Source organism: Phoxinus phoxinus (assembly GCF_949152265.1).
Source record: "Phoxinus phoxinus genome assembly, chromosome: 18".
Taxonomy (NCBI): Eukaryota; Metazoa; Chordata; class Actinopteri; order Cypriniformes; family Leuciscidae; genus Phoxinus; species Phoxinus phoxinus.
The window spans coordinates 6061065-6083991 of NC_136893.1; the positions used below are offsets into that span (position 1 = coordinate 6061065).

Sequence of the window (22927 nt, forward strand, 5' to 3'; positions counted from 1 at the left end):
CCGGCCCTGTGCCGCGTCCTCGGCGTTTGCTGAAAGGGGGTTGTATTCCCCTGGGGATAATATCAAGCCAAATGGCCAGTCAGCCAATAATGGCGGAGAAAAGTAGGGCAGAAGGCATCATCACAACGTTTGGAGAAAGAAACGCTAGTCACTGATTAGGTGACACATAAATAACTTTTAGAATGCTTTTATAAAACACGCACACATACACACACACACACACACACATAAAACAAAAATAAAAAGAGTGAGGTAAACATAAAAACACAATAAAATGCACAATAATGTTTGCCTTACCCACTAAAAAAAAAAAAGGTTCTTTATTGGAATTGATGGTTCCATGAAGAACTGTTAACATCCATGAGACATTTCTATTGCATAGAGGGTCTTTATAGTGGAAAAAGTAACACTTTATTTTGTTACTACGTGTACTTACTATAGTTATGTGTATTTACTATAGTTATAAGAGTAAATGATGCATAATTACAAGTAACTAACCCTAAACCAAATGCTAACCCTAACTCTATACATGTAGTAAAATTATATTACTCAGTAGGCTACTTATTTGAGTCAGTGCAATGTAACCACGTCACCTTAAAATAAAGTGTAATGAAGATTATTAAAATGATTATTATCAGGATTATTGAAGGTTCTTTAGATTATTAAAATGTTCTTTATGCTAAGAAAAAACAACAACGGTTCTTTTAATTATTGTTCCCTAAAAGTTTCTTTGGGGAACAGAATGGTTCCTCGGAGTGAAAAAAAACACCTTTGGAAGCTTTATTTTTAAGAGTGTACATATGATGATGCACATTTTGAGTATCTATGCACTGTAAAACATGATTGTTGGTTTAACTTAAAAAAAGTAAATAACCTGGTTGCCCTAAAACTTTAAGTTAATTGAAATAAAAAAATGGAGTTGTTACAATGAAGGAGATTGGTTTCAACAGAAACTCAAAATATTATGTTATCTGACCCACATCAATTATCAAAGTTGATTTGATAAAAGAAAAAAATGTTGTGATAGCAAATCATGTAAATCATTTTTTACAGTGGAAGCATGTTTTGCAAGTTCTGCACGCTAAAATAACAAGCTAACGGAATACATTTATGAAAAGGGAGTTGATGCTGCGGTATGATGTGTCTGCGCGAGTGTGTATTGAGCAGACGGCACACATGTGTGATGCGCTCTGAGTGGTTTGTGAAGTTTGCTGAAGACTCGGTGTGTCAGGAGCAGCTGACTTCATTGTTCTGCTCGACTGCTCACTGTCGACAATAAACCGCATGTGTTTTCCCCATTAATGCAAAGATTGTGATACATTATGTCAGATTATTATTGTCACTCTTGTTTGCTGTCGGCTCAAATGAAATGAGGGTTGCGAACAAACCCCAAGTATGCACTAGGGTTATAACTTTTTGACAATATATATAAATCCTAATCCTAAGCTTATAAAAAAAGGTCACCAGATAAAAAATTGGAACAACCATATAACAAACGTCACTGCTTACAGGTAGCACTTCCTAAAACTTACTAGAACTGTTTAGAACTTTCTATAACAATCCAATTCTTGGTATACGTATATTTAAAAGAAAGTTTATTGGAGCCGAAGAAAAGAGCGAATAGTGGAAGTAAAAAACAAAACAAAAACAATATGAAAGAATAAATGGAATTTTCCAGTTCTATTTATTCTTCCATAATTTTGTGACTTGTATGAGAATTTCCACTATTTGATTTCTGCTCCAAAACTGGTACCGTCCAATAATTTGCATTTGGAGTGGCATTCTGCACTTTTCTTAGTAAAGATTCTTCTACAGGGCATTCTTCCTCTGAAATCTCGCTGAAATCTTATTGGTCCAGATAGCCTTGATCTTCTGTAAGTATCACAAATCTTGTGTGACAGTATTGTTACTGAAACTATATAAAAAAAGTATCAAGTTGAGTTGTTTGCTCATAAAGCTCCCTCTCTCTCTCATATGTATACCAAGATTTGGTTTGTTCTAGAAAAACAGTTCTAGAAAATGCCAGAAAGTTCTAAACAGTCTCAGAAAGTTCTAAACAGTCTCAGAAAGTTCTAAACAGTTCTAGAAAGGTCCAGAAAGTTCTAAACAGTTCTAGAAAGGTCCAGAAAGTTCTAAACAGTTCTAGAAAGGTCCAGAAAGTTCTAAACAGTTATAGAAAGGTCCAGAAAGTTCTAAACAGTTCTAGAACGTTTCAGGAAGTGCTGCTTATAAGCAGTAACGTTTGTGATTGTTCCATTTTTTTTTATCTGAGGAGACCTTTTTTAAAACTTAGAAGAATTAGGGCCCTTTTCATTGTTTTTAAGCACAATTTCATAAATGTATGATATGGAAATCTTTTATTTGAAAAATAGTCAAAAGTTATAACCCCAGTGTACACTTTAGCACAAATGAATGATATCTAAAAGTGATTTTTTTCACCCATAAAACGGACAAATACATCCCATAGACGAGAATATCCTAAAGTGGATTCTTTTGACTTGGTTATAATAAAGGCTGTCAGATCACATTCACAATCAAGTCTAATCTCTTTACAAATCAGCTTAGCATTCCAGCGTTCATTTTTTTTAATAATGCCAAGTTTAACTATTTGTCTTAGGTGGTCAAGTAAAATTTACAAAAAAAATGATTTGGCAAGTTTTTGCACAAATATTTTTTAAGTAAATTCCACACGCATATTTCTTAAGTAAATTTCTCATTTGGAATGAAGTAAACTCTACTTAACTAAGTTAAGTGAAAATAACAAAGAAAATAAGTCATTTTAACTTGGCAAGTAAAGGTTGAGTAATATCTATTTAGTTGAAGTTTCCTTTGCAATACATTTCACTCAAACAAACACTGAATCAAAACACGTTTAAAGTATATGCTTTACTTTGAACCTTCGAAGTAATTAATACAATAGACCATATCTACATTATAGAAGTCATGTGATATGTGAACGCAGAGACCTCAATACTTGATAATACACAATGCGGGTAACATTTGATGGATAGTTTTTTGTGTTTGAATGTGTCATTTTGAATAGAAAATGAACTCCAAATGTCACAAAATGGCAAGTTACTAATCCTAGCAATGATAAAACAGTGTGAACACAGCTGGAAAACAGTGAAAAATCAACCTCATTAATTATTCAAGGCCCAGTGCATGATGGGAACACCAGTATCAGAAAAGTTGAGTCATTTTACTTAACTTTATAACGTTGATAATTGAGCACTAATATATAATACTTAGTTTTTTTTATTCTTGCCTGAACTAACTTTTTCATGTAAATTACATAGTTTTTTTCTGTAGTATTTATATCAGTGTGGGCTTTGCTAATAAACAATCCCGAATGGGCCGAATGTTTGAAACGTCAGGCTGTTAGAGGAAGGTTAGGGGTCTTTTGTCCTGCAAATCCACCATTGAGGGTGAAAATCTTGGGGCTTTTGAAATGGAAACGTGCGGCTTGACGTGACGTGACACAGACGGTGGGGGGAAACGCTCTGATCCAGAATGTTAAGCTTTCACCCTGACTGTGTACATGCTCACTAAAGGTTAACACCTCGACTTGCTGACTATGTTGACTTTTTAAGAAGTTTTTAACGAGGGAGGAATTCTATCGAAATCAACTCCCCTACATACAGTACACGCTGGTGTTGGGAAAACACCTTTGAAAATGACTTCCTGTCTCTTGAAAGGGAGATTACAATTACTCAATTGGTGGACTTTGAGAAATGAGAACTATGTGTACAAACAGAAATGATCTGTGTGTACAAGAAAGCAATTGAAACAGGATGTGCTGTTTAGTCTGCTGGCCAGTCTCATACACGGCAACTGATAATAATTAAATACATAATATAATATCAATAAAAAAATTCAAAATAACACATTTTTAAAAAAATAAAAATGCAAATAACTTTATCATGAGCAGGTTGCAGACGGTAATTGGAAAGTTTTATTTTGCTTTCAGTTCCTGGTGACGTAATAAAGGATTATGAGGTGTGTGTAATATATAAAGTGGATGACTCTTATAGCAGAATATATGAGTTTTTCAGCCACATTATCATTTTTAAGATACATTTTTCCTTTTAGTGACAATCTTGAAAAATATCCAGTATAATTTGAGTTAAAATTAAGATATTGCTGGTTTGTAGTTAGGGTACTAGGTTTGAAAACACTGGATCCTGGAGCAAAACCAGTCAAGTGGTGCTCACTGAAGAGCCAAAACATCCAACCCCACCTCTCTGGGTGTTAATGGGTGGGGTTAGGATGTGGCTGGACATCTGACGGCACCAGTTACATCCAGAGAGGAGGAGCTAGACATCAAGCTCCACCCACTCGCTCTGCAGTGATCCGCCTCTCAAACTAGGAGAGAACTATTGGTCACCGTGATTTTGCCAAGTAAGACATTTTCCTGGATCAACATATTTTATTGATCCTGTAACAGCATTCCTGTCTAAAAATAGTCCTACCTCTAAACCTAACCTTAACTTGTCCCTAAAATCAGAGGGAAATGACAGGCGAATAACACAGATGTAGAAGCTCCTAACCCTTGTTGAAAGCCGAAACTTGACATAAACTGTAAACCTGTCTCTCAAATCTGATTGGTTGATTGAAATGTTGTTCCAGGATCAGCAAAGATGTTGATCTAGGAACATGGTGAAATCTGAGAAGGTTTAGTGTAGAGACACCTTGTGGTAGAGAAATGAACTGTATCAAAGACTGTTTTGATGATGTAACTGTTCATGAAATAAAATATGCTAAAGAGAAACATTAAATATACACTCTATAAAATGCTGCGTTAAAAAAAAACAACCCAAGTTGGGTCGAAAATGGACAAACCCAGTGGTTGGGTTAAACTTTGTCCAACATGCTGACAGTTTTATTTAACCCAACTATTGTTTAAAAAATTACTATAGGCTATGGCTGGTTTAAAATGAACCCAAAATGGGTTGGAAATTAAAAATCACACACGTAATAACTAAAGGCAACAATAATAATCAAAAGGTGAACGTTTATTAATAAATGTATAAATGTTTATTGTTTAATTACACTCTAAAAAATGCTGGGTTGTTTCAACCCAATTTTGGGTCAAATATGGACAAACCCAACCGTTGGGTTAAAAATTTAATTTAAAAATGTAACCCAACGGCTGGGTTTGTCCATATTTGACCCAAAATTGGGTTAAAACAACCCAGCATTTTTTAGAGTGTATTATTCATTAAACTTATTCATAAATGTCCATTTTCAACCCAACTTGGGTTGTTTTTAACCCAGGATTTTTTTGAGTGTATATATAACTGTGTATATTGTGATACGTATATCACTCTCTCCATGTTCCTCCAAACATGCATGACTATCTTTCAAGCAAGTTTCAAAAGATATTTTTGAGTGAGCTTATTCTTTAAGGGTCACGATGCAGGCCTCAAGCTCGCTTGTTTCAGGTTTGCGTGAGCGTCTCAGAGATAGCACATCTCTCTAAGAGAAGCGTTCATGATAGTTATGAGAGCGGTCATGGGTCTGCAGGACAATGCCAGCTCTGTTCACTCTCCCAGAGCAAACCCTCTGTCAGCACAACACATCAGCTCTCTTTAATACACCCAAACACACCTAATAAATCCTCCTCAAGCACTGAGACATCTAGATTGGTGTAACTCTATAGCTAACGTGGCTTTTAAAGTTTTCTTCCCTAGAGTGTGTGTGTGTGTGTGCGTGTGTATGGTTCTTCCCACAAAGAGAATAATACACAAAGAGGACATTGGGTCCCCATGAGGAAAATAAATAAAATATTTTTGAAAATGCAGAAAGTTTTGTTTAGTGTTAAGGTTAGGTGATAGAATATACAGTTTGTACAGCATAAAAATCATTATGTCTATGAAAAGTCCTAATAAAACATGAAAAGCCAGTGTGTGTGTGTGTGTGTGTGTGTGTTGTAACACTTTACAACAAGGTTTCACTTGTTACTACTATTTTACTACATTAGCTGAAGTAAACTAATGTGTAATACTGTGTAATAATACACAATTTTTGAATCTTAGTTCATGTTAATTTCAACATTTACTAATATAATTTAAAAAGGTGACAGAAATGACATTTACAATGTTACAAAAGATTTGTATTTCGAGAAAATACTGTACTTTTGACCTTTCTACTCATCAAAGAATCCCTAAAAAAAAAATCACAGTATCATGGTTTTTATATAATATGAAGCAGCACGACTGTTTTCAACATTGATAATCATAATAAATATTTCTTGAGCAGCAAATCATCATATTATCATGATTTCTGAAGGATCATGTGACACTGAAGACTGGAGTAATGACGCTGAAAATTCAGCTTTGCATCACAGGAATAGACATTTTATAATAATATTAGTTATTTTAAATTCTAATACTGTTTCACAATATTACAGTTTTTACTGTGTTTTAAATCAAATAAATGCAGCCTTGGTTTAACATAAGAGACTTCTTTCAAAAACATGTGAAAAGTGTATATAAATGTGTATAAATATGCAGATACTTTGTCTTTGATAAAACAGAAAGAACAATTATATTGTGAGAATTAAGAGTGGCGTTATCTTTCTCCAATATCATGGCCTGGGAACATCTTGGCTCCCTGAGGGTCCAGGAATCTGATCCATACTCTAATCTCTCTGTATCGGCTGTGACACACATCAGTGCTGACAGGGGTCGTCCCAGCAAACCCCTCCCCCGGGCCAGGATCCCACACACAGCTGGGACAGTGCGTCTGCACGGGGAAATGCACACTGCACTCACAGGAAGTGCTGGGAACGCCATGCATCTTTTGTCACATGTTAATTGTTTTCCAAATTTCTGTTGCCCTGTAGCGATACAGACTGCCAAAGCTCTCTAGGGAAATATCAGATTTCATAAAGTAAACTATTAAGAAATTAGCTGGAACCTAAATCATAATTTATCATGAATGGGTGGTGAGGTGACTCGGCTCACCTAAACAAGCACCCTAGGAACCACATGTCATTTGCATAAAGCCCTGGCAACCAGCCACAAGAAGTGGCGGCAAGTTTTACACCTGCAAAAACAAGAGCGTTTCTTCCTCTGTATTAATGTCGTGTTCTTCAGTACAAATATAGAAACATTTTTAAATCAAGACACTTGAAAAGCAAAATGACGTCTTGTTTTTTTTAAAAAAATAGTGTTTTTACACTTTTACAAGAACAACTGGTTTTCCCTTTAAGTTAAGTTTATTTTTCTTAGTCGTTTATATTACTACGATATTTTTAGTCATTTCATTTTCATAATTTTTTCAGAAAGCAATTTAAAAACAACTTCCGTTAACCAATGTGCTGGACAAAATGAATAACCATTAAATAAAAGACAAATACACAATTAGACAACAAAGCATAAAAAAAAAACAGATTGAACCCATGAATTATAAACCAGATCAAATAAAAATGTTTTCTTTGAGAATAAAAAACAAGACTCGTTATCTTACATAATTTTACTTTTCTAGTAAACGTGTCTTGAGTCAATAATATTTACATATTTTTACTGGAAAACAAGAAGAAAATATTATTTTTTGCAGTATGCCAAACATTTGTTCAGAAAATTAAAAAAGATATATATGTTTAATATATATTCCTTCTTTGTTTAAATACAGAATGAGTCAGTTTACAGAGGAGAGAAATGATTCTTTTATTTGTATAAATCGGTTAAATAGATATAAATGCAACAAAGGAAATACAGAATGTCTAAGATTCATGGATATAGTCTGAATTCTGAATTAGGCCCGTCTGCTCTTTACTAATGTAGAGAAAATTAGGAAGAAAACCATAAAACACATGTGACTGCATCAGAGAGTTGGATGTACATTGTATATTGCATAATTGTATAACATAATTATATAATGTTCTAATAGCAAGTGATGTGAAATATCACACAATAAGAAAATGTAAAAAAAAGGTGGAAAAAAACATGAAAGAATGTGTAAATAGCTTAATTTTCTTTTAGTCTCTTCTGCTCAGAACTGGACGGCCAAGCAAAAAAAAAAAAGAAAAAAAAGAAAAGAAAAAAAGATTACTTAAAATTTGGTTTAGTATGTTATAGTCATTAAACAATCTGTTAGGTATTTAAAGTTGAAATGACAAAAAAAATAAAAATAAGTTAAATGTTTTTGTTTTCTTTACAAAAACCGGGTCAAACAAAAATAACTAATATGTAATATATAGTGTTCTAATGTTGATATTGATATACGGTTAAATAAATCATTTTGATTTCTATGGAACTATTAGGGCCCTGTCCCAAATTGCTCCTCCTCACAGTCGTGCCGTACCGGCGGAGCTCGCTTCAATGTGGGCTCTGCGAAAGTACGCATGGAGAGAACATATCGACCGCAAAGCAAGCATCCTTCTGACACCGAGAATGACAAACGGGGATTTAACAGACACGCGCACGCCTGCAAGCGTGTCCGACTGCATCCCGCAGCACTACAAGCCACGCCCCTACGAAAAGTCACGCCCCCTAAAATGAAACGGCCAATTAGCACCTCCCTCTAGAAGCACCGATGTCGTCACTAGAACTGCTCTTCTTCTACTTCACTTTCCTAGTGTGGCGATAGTATTTGAATTATGAAACTCTATAGTAAATGTTGATTTGATTGAAGGGTTAGGGTAGAGAGTAGATATTCAGCTATAATTACCATAGGTCTGTATTTCATTATATCATTTCTTTTATGCGTTTCTAATAGCTGACATTTCAGACTTAAAGGGATACTTCACCCAAACATTTAAATTCTGTCATCATTTTCTCACCCTCAAGTTGTTCCAAACCTGTATGAGTTTCTTTCTTCTGCTGAACACAAAAGAAGATATTTTGAAGAATGTAGGTAACCAAACAGTTGATGGACCCCATTGACTTCCATAGTATGAGAAAAAATGAAGTCAATAAGTCAATGGGGTTCATCAACTGTTTGGTCACCTACATTCTTCAAAATATCTTCTTTTGTGTTCAGCAGAAGAAATAAATTCATACAGGAACAACTTGAGGGTGAGTAAATGATGACAGAATTTTCATTTTTGGGTGAACTATCCCTTTAAATAATATTCGAAAGCAATATAAGTTGGCCTTACAAACATTTCATACATAAACATAACATAAATGTATTTAGTAAAGATAATAGTACTGTGGGATGCAGACAAACCCTACTGTTGTACGTCCACTAGACCGTAGTGCATATGAAGTGTGCCGTTTGGGACAGGGCCTAAAGCGATTCAGAAGTTTAGCATTTTAACTCATTGTAGGTTTCAGTGAGAACGCTGATTGAATTAAGCAGACGACGGGTCGTTGTTTCTACAATCAGATAGTGTGTGATTACATAAATAAATACTTCTCATGTGCAAACTCGCATGATGTTTGCTTTGAAGTTTTAATGCGCAATGCAACGTAAGATGAGTAAGTAGTGTTAGTCAACTTTTTTTTTTTTTTACATACCGTTACATTTTAACATGCACAGAAAATAAAGAAAAGGGAGTTTGTATTAAATGTAGGATTACATTTTCACTTTCACTTTTCCATCTTATGCCACATCACGCAACTCACACACGTCTCTCTGTGGGAAAACAATAGAAGTTCCTCCCTCCAGTCAAAAACACATGTAGCACTTGCTTAACAGGGAATCTCACTTTCTTCCGCTCTCACTAAATGCATGTTTCATGGCATCATTTCAGATTTAGAGTAAACCTCATAACCAAATAAACGAAACTGGGGCCTATTAAATATGCATTCATGGTGGCAAATGTTTTTGACAAAGATGAGCGATCAAAAGAAAGACGGGGCTTTATTTGGACTTCTCGGGCGCCACGGGGTCCGTTTGCACTCCGGCATCAGACTGGCGTTTTTGGCCCTGTGAGACACACCAACGCATAACGCAACATTAGTGATCCCGACTTAGCAAGGAAGTCTTTGTTTTCTACTGCTCGTCCGTAATGGCGCCTGAAGCAAAACCCCTCGCAACCTGTCTGACAACTGCGGTTTTATTTTGCTAGAGTATCAACAGTGGATCTTGCTCCAACACGTCTCTTTTAGTGATAGTCAATGGAGAAATGATACGCTTTATTATCGGTGTACGCCGTGATTATTTAGTCGTCATCACACTTTTTGTCTGAGACTTTTGTATCATCCCATTTGAAAGCGCCTATAAGCGTGGATAATAATAATGAACACAAATTCATTTTAATTAATGAAGAGGCTAAAAAAAACTAATATTGCAACTAAGATTAGAATAACACATTTATGAGATTTCATGCAATATTATTAGATTTCATGCAATTATAAAATATCATATGCACATGTTTTGTTCCCAATTTAATCGAATGATATTTAAAAACCATTTAAAATATTTATTACATTTTAATTAGCATGTATTAAAGCGCAATACAAATAAGAGTTCATGTTTATGTGGAATTGATTCATCTAAATGTTGGTAATGGAGGCCATCTAGTGGTCATACACTGTGAAAGTTGATTCTTGTTTATGTTTTAAGATTAACAGCCAGCAAACAATACCAAAATAATCAGAACGGTTAGACGCCGGAGAGAATTATAAAACACTTCTCGGCATTTAACTGGCGAACTACATGCAACTGAACAGTTAAACTAGATGGACACACTCGTCCTCGGTCCACTCCCTAGCCCTCGGTCATCTCTGTGCTGTTACTTAACCAGGTTTTTGAAGAACAGCTGGAGGGAATTCCTCTTCTCCAGCTTTCGAGGCATGTTGGGCGAGGAGTTATCTGTGCTTCCGATGGATCTGTTGTCCGGGGCCGTTTGTGGTGCTGGGACGGCAGGTTTGGGCTCCTCTTTGGCCTTCACGGCTGGAGCTTCTGCCACAGCAGGAGGAGCTGGAGTCTCCTTCTTGGCCTCTGGTGCCTTGGGCTGATAGAAAGGAATGGTGGTTAATGAGATGCACATTATCATTTATATTTTACACTCTTGCTCAATAGTTTGGGGTCAATATATATATATATATTTTTTTAAAGAAATTTATATTTTTGTTAATTGATCAAAAGTTTATAATGTTACAAATGATTTCTATTTCAAGTAAACACTTTAAATTCATCAAAGAATCCTAAAAAAAAAAAGTATGACGGTTTCCACAAAAATCAGCACGACTGATAATGAGAAATGGGGAACACTTTACAGTAAGGTCCATTTAGTTAACGTTAGTTAATGCAAAAACTAATATAAACTAACAATACATTTGTTACAGTATTTATTCATCTTTGTTAAATGTTAGTTAATACAAATGCAACTGTTCAATGTTAGTTTATGTTAGCTCAGGTCCGTTAATAGATACAACTTTTGATTTCAATAATGTATTAGTAAATGTTGAAATTAACATTAACTAATATTAATAAATGCTTTAGAAGTATTGTTCAGCATTAGTTCGTGTTAACTAATGTAGTTAACTAATAACAAATGAAATCTTATTGTAAAGTGTTACCAAGAAATGTTTCTTGAGCATCAAATCAGCATATTAGAATGATTTAAGTTATTTTAAATTGTAATAATATTTTACAATATTACAATTTTTGCTGTATTTCTGATCAAATTAATAGTTTTGATGAGAATGAGAGGCTTCTCATTCTAAAACAAAAATACCACCCCAAACATTTATTAATAAACTTACTTTTTTTAAATTAATATATATATATATAAATTGTTTAATCATGTAATTATTTAGATATATGTATACTTAAATGTACATATATAATATTAACTATACTAATGCAAATAAGTGAAATATATATGATTTTTTTGGATGATCAAATAAATCAACCAATGCAATCCATATCTATACTTCAAATATACTATCAGATAGAAAGAAAGAAAAATAAAGAGAGAAAGAAAGAAAGATCATATGAGAGTAAAGAACTTTAGTAGAAATGAATTACTCAGAAAACAGTCTATACAGGATATATTACATTGCTTAAATATTAACTTGATTAATAACTGTGCCGCTAAAGGCCTGTTCACACCAAAGACAACATTTATAACAATAACAACAAAGATATAAATATAAAAGATTAGCAGAGTTCACACCACAAGTATAACGACAGAGAGAAATAATATTGTTTGAATAACTTTTTTCCCAGCTGATGAACGATAAAAACATTGACAGCCAATCAGAATCCATCCTGCTTTTAGAGCTTGAACATTTAAAGCGACAGAACACATAAACTGCAGCGTCCTCTCGAGTGGACGCTAATATAGTTATCGTTATAGTTAGTTATCGCTCTTGGTGTGATCGGCCTTTATATATGTGTTTTCCCCCCTGTAAAAATCAATTAAACTTGTAGTGCCAGGGAACAGACACAGACAACACAAACACAAACACACATGTAAGGTTGAGCAATGCAACAAAATCAATCAGTTTGGTTAATGCAAGAATGGCCACCGTATCGTGCCATTTACCGATCTAGCAGACATGAGGGAGATGCTGGCGGCAGCGCTGGACGCGGCTGCCTGGATCCTAGTGTTCACTTGGCCTAGCAGTACCTCAAATTCACACAAACCTGTTATTGCATGCAGTGCTCCAATGCAGAAACACAATCTGATACACTCACACGTGTAGCCGGACTTTAATTCATCTGGAGTTTACCTTGGGTTTGAACATGTTTCCAAAAGAGGATTTTTTCTCTGGTTTCTTTTCTTCTGGTTTTGGCGCTGGAGGCTCTTCAGGTTTGGCAGAAGCCTCGAGGGTGCTGCTCTTAGATGCGTCTACCTGATGTTTCAGAGGAAGAGTAGTGTTATAACAGCACACGGAAGAACAGTGTGGGGAATCAAGAAGGTGGTCAATTGATTGTGTGAATCATCAGTGGAGAGGTTAAAACAGAAAACATCGAGCTTAACTGATGACTGCTGCATTTATACGTCTGAGCCCGTTTTCTTGTGGCACTTTCCAAAATGAGGGTATAAAACAGTCAAGAAATGTTTCTTTATATGTAAATGTATGCAGACATGTCGTAAGTTTTGTTAACATGGTTGCAGACTTCATGTAAAATATTTGAGAATTAAATAATATATATTTATATAATAATATATATAATCTTGGAATTTTATTTAGGTTTAGATTTATTTATTTATTTTTATATATGTATGTATATATGAGAGTACACACGCGCACGCACGCACGCACGCACACACACACACACACACACACACACAAATATATTTAAACCTAAATAAAATTCCAAGATTTCAGACCAAATGTTATAGATATTGATTAACTTATATTTCCCATAAACTAAAGAAAAAATGTAACACACACACACACACGTATATAATTTATTTACAATAATTTATCATTTTCATCATCTTGATGAATACGATAAAATATTTATTGAAAATTAATTTGTGTAAATTAATTTGATTAATTTAATAGTTTCTGTCAAAACTTTGCCACTTTTCATTTTTTATAAGTTGGAAACCGGTTAACATAATAATTCTAGGTTTAATAATACTAACATGTATTCTCTTTCAGAAGAACATGATAGTAGTAACGCGACACCGTTTCATACCCAGTTTACAGAAAGTGCCAAGTATGTAAATGTAGGTAGGTAAATAGTAGATGACTGATTTTATTTAGGAAGACCGTCCCACCACCAGGTATTTACCTGTACCTCAACCGGCTTTTTCTCTTCAACCACAACAGGCTGCAGGCAAGCAAATATTAGCATTAATTTTGCAGTAATCTACAATTCCTAAGGCACTTTACACTGCCCGTTTATTCTAGCAAGGACAAATACTGAGTCACTGGTTACAGAAAGCCTTTACATGAGCCTCAAGTCGCTGAATAAATCCGATGTAAGTATGAAGTGGAGGAATGGAGAGCAGTGGAACCCAAAGCACATGGTTTAGTTGGCCGACTGTTGTGACATGAGGTAATGGCTGCTGTCAACATGATGTCACCATAATGGACGCTCACTGACTCATTCATTATTTTCAATCCGCTAATTGAATGGCATAATGTATTATGCCCATGTGTGAAAACATTTCAAAGATATTTTATACCTTTGAATATTACATATTATAGCTCTCTCACACAAAGGGCAAAATAATAGTAGCTCCATTGGATTAATTTGCATGTCTTGAGTTATGATAAACAAATGGGGTCAGTTCTGTTAATATCAGAATAGCCTGTGCTAGTTGACATTTACCACTCTTGATGTCTTAGCACTGGCTCCACTGGTGGTCGCCGCCTGAACTTTTGACACCACCTTGCCTAGCAACACCTCAAATTCACATTACTCAGTTATGGTGTGCCACATAAGCTATATTTAAAGTATAATAAGAGTCTAAGTCTCACCCCTGAACCAAAAAAGAGTAAGGCTTTATTTATGTGGTTTATTGTCACCTGCCAGTTTGGGCTTACCTTTGGACGGAAGAGTTTGCTGAATGAACTGTCTTTAGTTTTGGTCTTGGCAGAGCCCTCTGCTTTTGTTGCAGCCGCTGCTTTTGTTGCAGACGTTTCCTCTTTCTTCACCACCGGCTCTGCTTTACTCTCCATCTTAGGTGGAGCTGGGGGAGGAGGAGGAGGAGGAGGAGCCTTGGGGGTTTCCTGTACCTTACAAAGGAGTGCAATTGGTTTTATTTCAAGCACAAAACAGCAGATGGTATACATTTCCATCCATTCACCATTCATCCTTCCATCTATCTATCTATCTATCTATCTATCTATCTATCTATCTATCTATCTATCTATCTATCTATCTATCTATCTATCTATCTATCTATCTATCTTTAAAGCAGGTTTCGTGTCGTGTAATTGTATAGCTTATTATAGCTCAATAAAATATGATTATAATAATAGCACAAAATGGTGAAACATTATAAGGCTCACATTTATATTCATAATGTTATAATGCTGATAATATTATGTGGCTCACATTTGTTGACGGTGCTGGTGGAGTCTCTTTCTGTGACTGAGGAATAAATTCATGAAGAATTCATTTATGTGTACATATTTATTTATTTTATTTATTAACAAATACATTTATAAACACAATTTAGGGTATCAATTTAAAAATTTTCAGCTCTACAATAATAACTGAAAACAATCTTAAACAGAAAGTATACAAATACTGTAGATTGCCAGATTGGAACAACAACTACATGAATAAGTGAATTCATAAATAATTTTAATAATTAAAAATATATAATATAATATAATAAGGACTTTCAAATGGATTCATCACGATTAATTACATCTAACATAAACGTTTGTGTTTGTGTGTGTGTGTGTGTGTGTGTGTGTGTGTGTGTGTGTGTGTGTGTGTGTGTGTGTGCGTGCGTGTGTGTGCATATACTCACATATATATATATATATATATATATATATGGATGGATAGATAGATGTATAGATAGATAGATAAATACACACACATACATATATACAGTATACAGATAGATAGACAGATAGATAGATAGATAGATAGATAGATAGATAGATAGACAGATAGACAGATACACACACAGATAGATACACACACACACACACACATACATATATATATATATATATATATATACAGATAGATTGACAGATAGATTGACAGATAGATAGATAGATAGATAGATAGATAGATAGATAGATAGATAGATAGATAGATAGATAGATAGATAGATAGATAGATAGATAGATAGATAGATAGATAGATAGATAGATAGATAGATAGATAGATAGATGGACTGATGGATGGACTGATGGATGGATGGATAGATAGATAGATGGATGGATAGATGGATGGATAGATAGATGGACGGATAGATGGATGGATAGATAGATGGACGGATAGATGGACTGATGGATGGATGGATATGTACACACTTATTATAAACACAAACCTTTATGTTAGATGAGATTAATCACGATTAATCGATTTGACCTCACTAAATATTAAATGATCTCATGAATATGAGTGAGTAGTGTTGTGACAGTCAGGGTTTTATTACCTGTTCTTTTGAAGCATCAGGAGTGGCTTTGGCTTCTTTGCTTGTTTTGGTCGGACTGACCTGCAGAAAAGAGAATGGAGACAAGGAAACATTAGAGTGACTGTGAAAAAGTGACAGAGCGGCATGTTTAAGCATATATCGCTCCTTCAGGTACTCCATGTCGGAAGGACGGGCCTACTCATCTGCACGGAGATGAAGATTGAGATATCAAAAATGTATCGTTTGCAAGGATAATGCCTGTCTGTCAAACTCAGACGCAGTTTAGACGGGCTCGCTTTGCCACGGGCACACAAAGAGCTCCCTGGCAGGGGCCGTTCTGAACATGCTTCTCATATTGAGTCAGCCTTTGTCCTCTGGAGATGGCGTAGGCCTACCCGTGCTTTATCACAACTCCAAACGCACAGGCCTCCCTTGTGAGCTCACATTATACAGCAAACAAAAGGCTGACACAGTCTGACATGTCCAAAGGCTTGATTTAGAAGAGTGCCAAGGATAGTTTAACAGATTAAAGATGCAGTGTAACACATACCACAATGATGGAGTAAAAATGCATCATTGTAGTCTAGTACAGCAAGTCTAGATTGTTGCATAGCAGTCAGTTATAGAAATACACACCTTCCTGTTCTTCTCTCTAAGTTATATATTATATATAAACACTGCACACTCATATTTCTCAGTAATATTTCTTAAAAAATGATTTTCATAGCTCAATTGAAAGAACAATGCACTTGAAACACCAGGGGTCATGAGTTTAATTCCCTCCAGAAAATAAATAAATAAAATAAAATAAATAAATAAATAATCTCTTTAATGCACTGAAACCCCTTTTGGATAAAAGTATATGTTGAATGCATACATGTAAATGTAATTTGAAAGAGACTCCGAAACTTTATATAATTAAAGCATAAGCAAAATAATTAAAGCGATTAAAATTTGTACTTACAAATGTTTTGAAAAAGTTCATAACTGACTTTTCTGCTGCTTTAATGTCCTCTGGCGGATTGTTTTCTTCTGCGACTTCCACAGGACTGGGTTCGAGAGTTTCACCCTCCGGCTCCGGCTCTGTGCTGGTCTTTATGGCCACTGGATCCTATAGACAAATCCAGAGAATTAGCCCTTGGAAATGTGTTACAACCCTTACAGCTGATGTGCAATAGATGCATTGAAATAGAGGCACAATTCCATCCATGCCTCTGCCTACTCGAGTCAGCAGCAACAATCATCCTATTATTAACGCCTGTTTCCCCCCCTCACTCATTGATATTCAGCAATGTGCTGGACTTAAAGTCTGCGTGCTTTATATTACAGTAAAATGTACCATGTTTAAATTATAGTGTGTGTTTGGCTTGTTATATTTTACAGACAATCACTTTTAGAGAACTAAATGTTGAACATATTACAGACATAACTACACATGATGACTGGTGTACAGTTACAGTAGGTCTTCATTAGTTACTAGATGTTATTTGAATTTCATGCAAATGGAAACCACACAAGAAAAAGACTAAACAAAGACTTACTATGTCTGAGACAGTTACACTACCGATCAATTTTTCACAAATAATTACGATTTTTTTGGATGTTTCTGAAAGAAGTATCTTCTGCTCACCATGGCTGCATATATTTGATCAAAAATATAGTAAAACAGTAATATTTAATATGATGATAATTTTAAAATGTCACTTTTTCCTGTGATGCAAAGCTGAATTTTCAGCATCATGATCCTTCAGAAATCATTCTAATATGGTGATTTGCTGCTCAATTATTATTGGGGTTCAGTTATTAAAGTCCACATGATATCAAAATTGACCATATTTACTTTGTTTGCCTAAATTGATCGTTTTGTGGTGAACAATTCATCCATGCAAGTCAATCCACACAAAAAAAATGTTTTTGGCTTCGTAATCTTTAATCAAATCTGAAAAAGCCCCTCCCCTCTGCATTGGAGGACCTTCCCTGATGACGTAGGTTTGACGGTTTTGGTGTCTGCTTAACATCCGTAACCACGCCCCTCCAACTGACAGTAGACAGGCTGAATGAAACGCCTACTTTTCTAGATCCAATCAGGTGCTAGTTGGGAAAAAAAGCCACGCCCACTATTTTTCCTCATTTAGTATTCCGTTTCTCTCGGAAATACGTCACAACACTGAGATAAAGTCGGTTGCAACTTCCGGTTCACGCGGACTTTAATAATGGTTCTTATTATTATTATCAATGCTTAATAATTTTGTGGAAACCGTGAGCATATTAGAATGATTTTTGAAGGATCACGTGACTGAAGAATGATGCTGAAAATTCGGTTTTGCTGAACAAACATTAATTATTAAGAATTTTTGTTTTGTGTTTTTGAAATAAAAAAACGTAAAAACAGTAATATTGTGGATTGTATTATTACAATTTAAAGTAACTGTTTTCAGTGTCACATGATCCTTCAGAAATCATTCTAATATGCTCACGGTTTCCACAAAAATATTCAACATTGATAATATAAGAACCATTATTAATAACTGAGCACCAATCATAATTGAACAGCAAATCAGCATATTAGAATGATTTCTGAAGGATCATGCGACCCTGATCATGATGATGCTGGAAAAATATATATATTTCGCAATTTTACAGTATTTTTAAATCAAATAAATGCAGCCTTGGTGAGCATAAGAGACTTCTTTTAGAAACAAATAAAACATTATTTTAAAATTATGATTGGTAGTTTAAATAGAGACAACACAATAATCCAACATGCTAACAAACTTTTATTTTGTACACATTTTTTGATGTAGTAAGTTTCGACGACACTTTCATGAACAATTCTGGTAGTTAATTTTGTGTTAATCGATGACAAGCATCTTGAGGACAGGAGCTAGTAGGTTTACACTTTGAGTGAATCGCATGCGGTGAGTTTGTCCATGCAGTGCCTTTCTCGTTGAAAGAACATTGTTTGTCGTAACTGACCTTATTGAGACATGTGAACTCATCCGGGCAAACCTCAATTGTGATGTGAATAATGCTTTCATGAGCACATACATCTACACTGAGCGGCTTATAGGAAGAATCTTCTAAAGCCCTAATGCAAACAGACTTGAGTTGGGAAAGAATGTGAGTGGATTCTGCTGAATTACTTTTACTTCTGAGCGCTGAACGTCCACTATGGGCAGAAACGTTCAGGGGTCGAGCTGGTTCCTCAATAATCACCCAACTCTCCTCATCTGCAGATGCCTTTGAGTTAGCAGCTAAGATTAATTCGAAAGAACCAGGAGGAATTTCTTCTTCAGCAACCAGCGCTGGCTCCACGGATGTTGTTAATGGCTCCTCTGCAACGACCAATGTCTCCTTAAAATCGTGCTTTGGAAGTTCTTCTGATTGGCTCACCGTTTCTTGTTCCTGAGTAATCTCCAAGATTTCCTCAACAGTATCCACAATTTCTTCAGTAATTAATGGCTCCTCAGTTCCAATGACTGGTTCCTCAACAGGAGACACCACCTCGACAGTATCAACTGCTAAATTTACAACTGAAGACGTACTTTGTGCAATAAAACCATCAGCTTCATCAGCTACTTTCATCAGTTTTTTGGAAATAGGTTCATCAATCAGATGTTTGGTAGCTTCACACATTGGGACGTTCTCACATGCTAATTGTTCCCTTTCATCTGATATTATGCTTTCAACAATTTGAAGAAGTTCCTGGTCTTCTAACAAGGCCTGTTCAGCATCCACAGTCTTAGGTTCTTCATCTTCTGGAACCTTAGCATCAGCCGTTGGTGGTTCTTCAGATCTCAGATGTCCTACATGTATCTCACTGGCTTGTCTTGTAAATGGTTCTTCACTTAGTGGTTCTTCAGCAACCGCTACTGGTTCTTGTTTAGTGTGTAGATCTGGTAGGACCTCCAAGCATGTGACGTCTTCAACATTTGTGCTTGATGACTCCTTCAAGATGTTCTTTGTCAATGAGCTTGGGCTTTTGGGTTGCGCGGGAATAACGTTGACCAATTGAAATTTGAGCTTCTCCGCAACTTCCTCAAGAATCTCCTTTTGGTCTGAATTAATGAAGACTTTATCCTTTTGGAACGAGAAATTGGTAAATGTGAATCAGAATGCACTGGGTTTTTGGCACTAGGATTAGTTGTTCCCCGGTAAATGCTCGGCAGAACAATTCAGGCATCCATCAAAAAATAACCACGATAAAGCACAATTTAATGCATGAAACAACTCAGCATTTTTTAGAGTGTAGCAACGTGTTCTAAGAACTAAATCATTCTTTTGTTTTATGATGAATCTGCTTTTTTCAAGCTTTTTTTTTTTTTTACATCCTACATAGTATATTTTCCGATGTCAAATAATGTCAACACTTTAGTTTAGGGTCCAACTGTAAAAAACGTATTTTCATGATTTGTTCTAACAACTTTTTTTATTTTGTCAAATCAACTTAGAAAATGAATGTGGTTCAGATAACATCCAATATTTGTATATATGAGCTTCTGTTGATTAAACCAATATCCATTGTATGAACTAAAAAATGTAATTTCAATGAACTCAAATTTTTAAGGCAACTTAATTTTTTTAAGTTAAACCAACATAATTTTTTTTTACAGTGTAGCAAATTACTAGGATATTACTAGGCTACTTATTACTACTTATAAAACATATTAATGCCTTATTCTGCATGACAATATACTACATCCCTCAATCCTAGCAAATACCTAAACTTAACAACTAACTTCCTAACTTTAATCGTAGTCATAGTTAGTTAATAATGAGAATTGGACCCTAAACTAAAGTGTGACCCAATTAATTTTTCTGTCCAAACTAATAGCAAAAATGCGGTGCAATGTGACAAATCATAGAGAACCATTCATATTTTACGTTTAAAATACAACCATGTTTCACTGTGGACGAGGCTACCAGAGAAATCAAGTGGCTGGGAAAATTTAGAAAAAGGAGAAATTACACTGAATTAGTAAAATAATAAATGAACAACATTGAAACTTCTACTTACAGTCTGCAAGTCAAGTTTCAGATCCACCGCTGTGACCTGGGCGTCAACTAAATCGTTGCTTTCTAATGCAGGTTTCACAGGTTCACTCTTCTTTTTGAACATTTTACCAAAGAAGTTGGTCACCTCATCTTCACTGGGCTTTGGGACTGTTTTGGCCGGTTCTGCATCTTTTGCGACTGTGGTTTTTTGCTCAGGGGCTTTTTCCACATGAGCGGGTCCGTTGAGTTTGCAGCTGTCTACCTCCTCTTTTTTTGCTGGCTTTGGTTCATTTGTGATGGTCACTGGTGGGGGTTCACTCTTTTGCTCCACTGCTGCTGCTTTGCTAGCCACTAGACAAAAGTAAATGAAAGAAATGATGTATGCAATGCACAAGGACACATAATATCTATGCTGCCTTTAGTTATCAATTTGACTAATAATAAATCATAATACACACCCAGTTCTTATGGCTTAGGCCTTATTTATATCTAGTTTAATGGTCCTGACATTTGAAGGTAACTCTATCTAGTCCCGCCAAAGTTACACAAGCATATTCAACAAGACTGTGCACATGCATCTGCGTTTGCATACTTGAGCAAAGTGTTTCTGGCCTTATTTCTACAAGCATTGAGCATCTTTCTATTTTTACTACTTTCTAACATTCTATGGGATATATATCACTCACATCTAGTAAGCCTGGAAAATGTACTTGTGAGTGCACTTCCCTTTTATGAAGGCTTTGTGAAAGTGTTAGCAACTACAAACTAGCAATGCACACAAAACGCAAATTAAACATTGCTTTATCCACATGCATCTGACTACAACACCCTCAGTTTATACAGAGCTTTGTGACATGTTCTCGGATGTGGGTTGACTTGCTGAGTTAATCCAAACAATGTAAACGCCTGCAAGTTTAGCTTGCAGTTACTCTGGCAGATCTTTACTTTGAGACAATATGCGGGGAGATACATTGGTAACACTTTCTAGGGTCTAATTTGTTTACATTAGCTAATGCATTAGTTACCATGAACTGTAACAATGAGCAATATATATTTACAGCATTTATTAACCTTGTTTATGTTAGTTTATAAAAAAATAAAAAATCATATTCGTTCAAAGTGCATTAACTGATGTTAACAGATACAACTTTTGATTTTAAAAAACGTATTAGAAAATGTTGAGATTGACAATAACTAAGATTAATAAATGCTGTAAAAGTATTGTTCATTGTTAGTTCATGTTAACTAATGCAGTTCACTATTAATAAATGAAATATTGTTAAGTGTTACCGATACGTTTAGCGACATAAACAAAATAAATGTGCAGTATATCGTATACATACCAAGTTCAGTTCCATCTGGAGTCGGCACTGCATGTCCATTCAGTTCTCCATTCTTCACTTTTATATCAGTATTTGTCTGGTAATGACATGGTTTAGTTTCATATGTTGTTGTTTGAACCATTGTGCCTCGGTTTAAATATGTAGAGGTGCTTACAAGAGTACTTCAAATGCTGGAAATGCTTGTATATACACTTAACATAAAACTATTGATATTGAAAAGATAAGATAAGGTAATAAATAATAAAACAATGTTATATGTCAACAACTCACAAAAATTTAATTTACCTTCTGCCGTTTTTTCTGAGTTGATTGCTCATTCCCCATCTTCGCTTCGAGTCAGCAACTGAATATCAGCATTGACATTGAAAATATGCAAAGCACATAGTTATTGCATATTAATATGAGGAAAATACCCACAATATAATTGTTCCAAGTCTGTTACGTGGGCTGAATTCAATCAGATGACGACTAAAAATCCCACACTGCAAAGAAATGAGTTTTTGTCTTGTTTTCAGTTCAAATATCTAAACATTCCTAGATCAAAATGCAATTCCTTAAAAAGCAAAATTACAATGATTTCCTATTCTAAGTGTTGTATTCTAAAGGGGTAACACTTTATTTTAAG

At 35.1% G+C, this 22927-nt stretch overlaps 2 protein-coding genes across 3 annotated transcripts in view; both read right to left on the minus strand.

Moving 5' to 3' along the window:
- Positions 1–9644: 9644 nt before the first annotated feature.
- Positions 9645–22927, minus strand: part of LOC306985598 (uncharacterized protein) — an 83603-nt gene continuing 70320 nt past the window's right edge. Inside the window, exons 7-18 of one of the 2 annotated variants that reach the window (XM_079588027.1) lie at positions 22588–22645; positions 22303–22378; positions 20982–21310; positions 16929–17075; positions 15986–16045; positions 14920–14955; positions 14406–14597; positions 13648–13686; positions 12633–12755; positions 12446–12529; positions 10694–10906; positions 9645–9876 (exon numbers count right to left, since the gene is read on the minus strand). In XM_079588027.1, coding sequence (XP_079444153.1) covers positions 9811–9876; positions 10694–10906; positions 12446–12529; positions 12633–12755; positions 13648–13686; positions 14406–14597; positions 14920–14955; positions 15986–16045; positions 16929–17075; positions 20982–21310; positions 22303–22378; positions 22588–22626 — 1404 coding nt within the window. In that variant the 5' untranslated portion in view covers positions 22627–22645 and the 3' untranslated portion in view covers positions 9645–9810. The remainder of the gene's footprint in view (positions 9877–10693; positions 10907–12445; positions 12530–12632; positions 12756–13647; positions 13687–14405; positions 14598–14919; positions 14956–15985; positions 16046–16928; positions 17076–20981; positions 21311–22302; positions 22379–22587; positions 22646–22927) is intronic. The other variant, XM_079588028.1, reaches the window with a different exon arrangement.
- Positions 18727–20726, minus strand: bcas1 (brain enriched myelin associated protein 1; the record flags this gene model as incomplete). The annotated part of the gene is made up of 2 exons (XM_079588808.1): positions 18727–20044; positions 20712–20726. The coding sequence occupies 2 exons, from the start codon at positions 20724–20726 to the stop codon at positions 18806–18808; spliced, it is 1254 nt and encodes a 417-aa protein (XP_079444934.1). The 3' UTR covers positions 18727–18805.